The sequence below is a fragment of the Rhea americana genome, unplaced genomic scaffold, assembly GCF_003343005.1.
Source record: "Rhea americana isolate MKP2758 unplaced genomic scaffold, rheAme1 scaffold_199, whole genome shotgun sequence".
NCBI classification, from domain to species: Eukaryota; Metazoa; Chordata; class Aves; order Rheiformes; family Rheidae; genus Rhea; species Rhea americana.
Window position 1 is genome coordinate 1,641,337 of NW_028186138.1, and position 7,435 is coordinate 1,648,771.

Sequence of the window (7,435 nt, forward strand, 5' to 3'; positions counted from 1 at the left end):
GCCGCCGCGCGCCCGGCCCGCCGCCTCGCGCTCCGCCTCGCAGCTCTCGCCGCTGCTCTCCGACGCGGAGCCGGGCACCCTCGCGGGCTCCTGCTTGCTGCTCGTTACCTGCTGGCTTTTCACGTACTTGGCCTTATCGGCCGCCAGCCGCTCCACGGCGCTCCTCCGGCCTGGGGTGCCGGCCTCCAGCTGCCGCCGCAGGTACTCCGGCCCCTTGCTGAGCAGCCGCACCGTCTGCGAGGAGCGCAGGTCCGAGATGGCGTGCATTCCCACCGCTCGGCAGATTTCCGTGGGCATAGCAGTCCCAGGTGCACTGATCCCGCTTCCAGCCCTGGACGGGGGAAGGGGGAGGGGGAAGAGGGAAAAAAAAACCCGCAGAAACAGCCTCTGCTCCACAGGCAGCGTCCGCCGCGTTTACGCGCTGGTGACAGCCGGGCGCCGCAAAACACCTCCCGGCAGCCGCGGCCTCGCACATCCACCTGGCAGCTGCGCCGGCCCCGCGAGCCCGGGCAGCCAATCCCGCCGGCCGGCACGGCTCGGCTCGACTCGGCTCGGCTCGGCACGGCCCGCCGCTGTACGGCGCGGCCCGGCTCGCCTCGGCCCGCCGCCCCGCCGGAGGAGTGGCTCGGGCCGGCCGCGCTCCCCTGCCTCCAGCAAGGACAAGCCCCAGCTACAGCGTGTCTCCTCCTCTGGAGCCGGGATGAATCAGGATCCCGGAGGAGGGCTGGGGAGCCTGCGGCGGCCAGCACGGGCGCGTGGGTTGTGCCAGGGTGAAACTCCAGCGCTGCGCTGCTTCCTAGCAAGCGGTTCGGGTACAGCCTGTGCCGCCCAACCTGGGATATCCGCAGCACTCKCTCCTGCCTGCAGCATTTTCTCCTGCGCCGTTAGGGCCGGATCCTGCCGAGCACAGAGCTTCCCCCGCCCCAACCCCGGGAGCTGGCAGCTTCCACCTCTCCACTAACAGCACCGAKCCTGCCAGGTGCTGTGCTAAGAGGAATTTCTGCTGTTGTACTAAAGCAAAGTGACTCAGGCTTCAAAAACACAGAGCCCGGCAGCCTGAGGCGTGCGGCAAGCCGTGTGCGAGCGCTGCCTGCTCGCGGCGKCAGGCTCGCCGGGGGGAGAGCCGCCGCCGTGCCCCTGCCTGCTCCCGGCAGCCTCCCAATGTGCCAGTGGCACCGGCAGGATCAGCACGACACGGCGCGTTAGCGAGCTCCTGGCCCGCAGCTGTACGGCGCGGACGCGCCTGTAAAACGCTGAGGGACCGCGGCAATCCTGGTCGCATTTTCCAAGGGTTTGCGCTTCCGAAGCACAGGGCAGATTCCCAGCGGAGCAGCATCCCTTCGAGGGCTGACGGCTCTGATCAGGCAGGACAGAGCCCTGTGCTGCAATTTAAACATCTAAAAATCAGACACCTAAATCGGAGGGAATCAGCTGGTGCAGCTGTCGTGTCTAACTGTGTAATCGCGTGTGAGAAGCACCTCTCCTGTGGTCACCGATAACAAAATCATAGGTAGTTAATTTCCTAATATAAAAAAAGACCCCAGCTTGTATCTGCAAGTGTTTTCACACACAGTGATTTTTTTTTCCTATTATTCTGGTGAGATCAGAGCTTCAAAATGCTTTGGGGAACGTTGACTCAGATCCATGCTTTACAGTCACTAAATTGTGGCAGACAGGCCACAGACTGAGAGATGGATATGGTGCTCCCTGTCCTTACTCGGAGGTTTTACAGTACACTGCTTTGCTACTGGGAGCAATCTGCTCGCGGCTGGGCAGCTGGAGAAGAAACATAGCAGGCACCGTTATTTTCAGCACAGTGTTTGGTCCAGTGTTTGGGTGCACGTTCACCTCCGCAGCCGCTAGGAGCAGGGCGGTGGGTGCCTGATGGCTCTGGTGCACAGAGCTGCTCTTTTCCATGAGGGAAAGCAAGAGCTTAGGAGCTTCAGCCCCCCAGCGTCTGTGCCCTCCACACAAAGTGAGTCACTCCGAAAGGATCAGCCACATTTTTAGCCTCCTACCCTGGTAAGCCTAATTAACCTGGCTGACAGCTTCCCACTGTAAAAAAAGGAAAGGTTAAGAGCAACTCTAAGGCCAGAGCCCAGGCTAACCCTACAGTGAAGATCCACCCAAAATAATATTCAGTAGAAATACTCCCTTTCCAGCATGGTTATACAGCTGGGTTTCCCCTTGAATTTACATCCTCTTTGTCCTAACTCAGAAGGTCCCTTAACACCTGCTTCTGCCTGTTCCCCTTGACAGAATGCTTAAGCAGCTTAAATATATGGCCCTGCACTAGTGCATTTTGGGTTAGGATACTTGCCTGAACCAGGACAAAAACTCATGATGTACTTTGAGATCCCTTGGAGTAAAATGCTCAGGGGTAAGTGAAGTGGGCATATATTCTGAGAAAGACTTTTTTCTTCTACAAATACACAGAGAGAGCTGGCTCATTCTGCAGCTTACTTAAAAATAATGCTCTCAAAAACTAAGGTAATACAAGTATAAATATAGTTAATGACTAAGGAGCCCTTCACTGTAAAACAGTTCAGGCACAGATGCACAACAGTCTAGTTAGTATCATTACATACTCAAATGCTTCATGGGATGCTGGGCTGATGGAGAAGGCTCCTTTCTTCTGTCAATGAAACTTAGCAATAAACCAGTAGCTGTGATGCACTTACAACTACGATTAAGGTTTCATTCTTGTTTCCATATTGGCTAGTTTGTCTTAAATTTTYTCTTCAACAGTTTGGAGTTCTATGACACTGTAAAATGTACCAACATATTTTCACAGTGCTTCTTATATTTTAATTTGTGTTCCAGTGTTTTGTACTTTGTAGCTCTGAGCTTTAGGACCTTACAAAAAATCTCAGATATCTGTGATTTGTTTGCATTCATCTGAAATAATGAAAAGAATGGATATACATGACTATTAGTAAGAGTACTCTTATTCAGCAATTCCTATTCATGACTTTATTAAAACTCAGGATGTTTATTCATATCTTGCTATATGCAAAAGCCACCAGCAAGAGTAGATACTATTTATTTTTGTCACTGGACAATAACCCTTTGTTTAGAGTTGACATACAAACTGAAATCAAATATATTCACTATTTTGGATGAAATAAACCCTTTAAACGTTAAAAAAATGAGAAATTTTCATTTTGCTTCAAAATTTCTAGATTTTAGCATCGGCCTACAAGACAAACCTGGATATTTTGATGAAACATTTTTCACTTTCTTTTTAAACCAATTTCCTTCCCCTCTTACTGGAAAAAAAAAAGTGAGATTTTATTTTCCACAAAGTGAATGTCACAAGAATCTTTTTAAGAGGAAAAGCAGCAGGCCTTTTCATCTGACTCTCTTAATAGGTGAGATTCTTCCCCCTTCGTGTTGTGAATCCAGGGTGATGATAACGGCCTCGAAAGTGTGCGAAGAATCTTGAAAAACTATGAGAAACTACTGTGAGCAACAAAATTATTCAAGTCTCCCCTTTGAGAACACATTATCTAAAGTGTTAATAAATGCATATTATCAAATACGTTAGTATATATAATTACATTATATAAATACATTTATATCAGAATTAGCCTGTTATATTTAGTGATACACTCTTAAAAAGAGCTAGCCGTTGTTCAAGGGAAGGAGAGCCACTGCATTACTGCTTTCTGCAAAGGCTGAGTGAAATACAGAATATTATAAGAGCCAAAACCAGAGAGTCTTTGCCCCTGGCCCAGCAGAGACAAACAGATGATAAAATAGAAGTAATGAATGCTGCAACATCCATCCCTCAGCCTGTCAGCTGGCAGCCAGTCTCTGCTTGGCAGTAATGCATTAAGCAGAAGTAAGAGGGGCAAATCCTGCACACCCTAAGCCTTAGCTGTCAGCATGAATTTTTCCACTGRATGGAAGTTTTATAGAACACCTCTGAGTCAGCTGGCAGTTGACATTATTGCCAAATACAAAGCAGTTGAATCTGTCTTTTATGTTGAGTAACAGAAACCACTTTTCATTTTGTTTATATTAATATGAGATATATCCGGGACACCTTTTCATGCTGCTGACAATCGGAAAGCCAGTAAATCAGAGCTGCTGCAATGTGACTGCAGGTAAGAAATATAATGTGTGCAATACTCAGCTCATTACTATCTACTGCTCCCACCCAGTTCCCAGTGTGAGCAACACGCCTTTGATTTATAGTGGTCAAAGAGCAAAAATGAAGCAGGTAGTACTACGGTGCCTGTGGGAGGTTATAGGCAAGGAGCAGATGGGAAGGAAAGAAGCAGGAGCTCAAGTGCTAATGCAGATGAGACAGACCAATTTCAGAGATGCTCAAACACCGCAGTGTCGCTGGGTGGATGCCTGTTGCTACAACCAGCTCTTAACACCCTTAGCTTTGCTTAGCAGCCTTTCRCACCTTCATAATTCCTGGCTGCTTGCTTCAATAAACCACCTAGCATTTTAGTCAGAGAGTATCTTCCTCCTAAAAATCAATCCAGCTTGTTCACAATTGTTACTAATGGCATTCACTTCTCAGTAGAATTATTTTCGACATCCTCCATGTTGAACTTCCCAGATTGAGAAACTGTCATTGATCTTAAGCAGATTGTGCAATTTCCACCAAATCAACTCAATTCACTGTAGGGCGACTTTTTAAAAACAAACAAAAGAACCAAACAACCGAGGAAGAGTGAGGGAAGAACAGAATGAGAATGAGAGATGAAAGGAAGGCCAAATGCAAAATGTGTCACACTAAGCAGTGCTAATGGGGAAAATGCAAGTCATGACATGCTGCCTTCCCCTCCCCTGTCCTTTCCTCCCTGCAGTACATCTGAGCCTAGGCAAACTTCCCTTTTCATATGTGTCTGATTTGCCTCACGTATATAAATGTAAAAAAATCCAGCCCAAAGTTGGTACCTATCATATTTAAGAATGTGTGTAAATTGAAGAGAGTATTTTCATTAAAAGAGACTGACTTATTTAGTATGTTGTTTGAGGSATCACAATTATTTAATATTGTATAAATGGATAGTGAAAAGCTAGATTTGCTACAATGCAAAAGAGCTGTAATACTGCAAAGGAAATAGATGAGATAACTCCCCAAACAATTCTGCTCTGTACAGAAAGGGAAATTGAAATCCTTCATGAATGTATACTGCATGTATTAAAATAACCTTTGTACTCAGTAAAAGGCTCTTTTCCTGTAAGTTCGTTAAATGTCCGCACGCTCTTGCCCTGTAATCACAGTCATAGCATGCAGTTCAAAAGCTGTGCACCTCCTGTGGAGTCCCCTGCTTATTCTCACACATGCAATTCTCAGGTTACACCTTGCAGGTTAGGAAGTATGAAAAAGGTAGTTGATTACAGGTCTCCTGACCGAGGATAGGCTGTTGTCTCCTATTGGGTGTAATCTATAGCCTGCTAGCTGGGGTACTCACYTGGCAAGGGGGACAGGCCTTTTTTCTCTCCCAGATTTGGAGCAAAGGCTTGAAATCAGATTTCCTGCACGGTTGCCATAAAGATCCTATAGTTCGTCATCACTCAGATTTCGCTGTTGAAAGCTGTTTTATTTTGCTTGCCCAGTTAGAAATTTACCGAGGCAGGAAGATAGCAGGTGAAAAGTACTAATTTCATAATCTATCACYCATGCATCTAGGAAGCAGGAAAGCACCACTGAATTTTTAATTAGCCATGCAAAATAGAAGGATCTGAACAAGCAGGGTAGAGAAAGTCCCCCACTGAACGGCAGTCAAAGTGTTTCCTGGAGGTGTGGGCTCAAATCACAACATAACTCAGCTCTTTCACCTTGCAGGTGAATTTCACTAACCAATGGTCTGTTATAATATCTCTCAGTCTCATTTCCCATGATAAAGGCTCAAAGTTAGAAACCAAACTCCAGCATAATATTCATATTTGAAAATTCTTATGATAGGTAGGAACTGAACTACCTTCAGTTCAGCCTAAGCTTTATGGCCCTCTTGAACAAGACCTACTGGCTTAATGAAAATTTCTTGCTTAGACACCAACGTCTAGAAATCCTATTCCTTGCCTTATATATCTCATTTATTTTCTGTAGAGCASACTAAACATTTTATAGAAAGTTGGGATTCATTAAGCTCAAAATGTTTATATTAAAATAAAAAAATTAATATATTTTTCCTTAGCGAATGGCTGTGGGAGTCTCAGCACTGTGTCATTTCCCACCACAACTCAGCATGTAGGACTCTTCCTTGTTCTAGTAGAAAAAACCCCAGTGAAAGACCACACTCGTAGTGGGCCAAGATAGCGTTTGATGTGCTCTACATTTTTAGTATCTTTTAAGCTCCAGCAGTGACTTAAGCTGGGCAGCTTTCTAAAGATGGTTGCAAAGAAGATGGCAACACACACATACACACACAAAAAATCACTGCTAATCACACAGCTCCTTTAAATGTAACCTGCAAATTCTGTAGCTTTTTGAACAAAAAAACCTCAATGAGAATATTCACAGAGATGTTTGGAATGGTTTTGAAATTGGACCAAAATAGATTTGACAGCTTTATATACAAATAATCAATAAGCACAGAAAAATCCCAGCTGACATATGAATAGTTACGAATTTCAGAAAGAAAACTAAAATMTATTGAATAAATTTGTCCAACTCATGGACACAGTTCCTAACATTTAAAGAAATACATGCATGAGTCAAACACCAAAACACTACAGATATCAGCACAGTACCAGAAGTTGTAACATATGAATCCCATGATCTTATGACTAAGATTTTATCACTTCCATAATAATAATTGTTGCCTTCCTAAGGTTTTGTTGTGTGTACGAAATACTTAGAAATAGCCATCAATCTCTCAATCTTCTTTAAAAGTGRTCTTTACTTATGTAATCTATAAAGAACTGACTAAAGACAACCTATATACTTCCTATATATTAATCTAGCTCTGGAAGAGATCTTGGATGGTCTCTCTAGCAGAGCTATTGACCATATAATTCTGCATGTTACCCTTCCACACAAGGAGCCAGTGCTCCTCACTGCCAAGGGGCTGGTCATTTTCTTTTCTTTTCTTTTTCTTTTTCTTTTTCTTTTTTTTCCCCAAGGACTTGAAGTCTTTCCTATAGCCCTTAACATATGAATTTGCAATTCAGCAATTCAATTCTTGATGGACATGTGATTGGTTGTCCTATCGCTTTCTAAGGATTTTTGTTCAGCTCAGACATAAAAAGCAAGTATCTTCCAAGTCTGAAAAGGATCCTGCYGTCTGATCGGTATGTATTTACTGAGAGGACCTACATATGAAGCTACATAGCCTATGCTTGATTTGGGAGTTAGCAAGTGCTAGTGACCATTTCCCAACCAGCAGTTGAAAGTGTGTCCTGTTTGGCTAATAACACAGTTAAATAGTTTCGATATGGTCAAATTATGTTAGGTGAGTCTCAGGAC

General features: G+C 44.9%; 1 protein-coding gene across 1 annotated transcript in view; it reads right to left on the minus strand.

The window, feature by feature from the left end:
- Positions 1-348, minus strand: part of FAM110C (family with sequence similarity 110 member C) — an 8,574-nt gene extending 8,226 nt beyond the window's left edge. Inside the window, exon 1 of the mRNA XM_085303207.1 lies at positions 22-348. Coding sequence (XP_085159333.1) covers positions 22-297 — 276 coding nt within the window. The 5' untranslated portion in view covers positions 298-348. The remainder of the gene's footprint in view (positions 1-21) is intronic.
- Between the last annotated feature and the right edge of the window lie 7,087 nt (positions 349-7,435).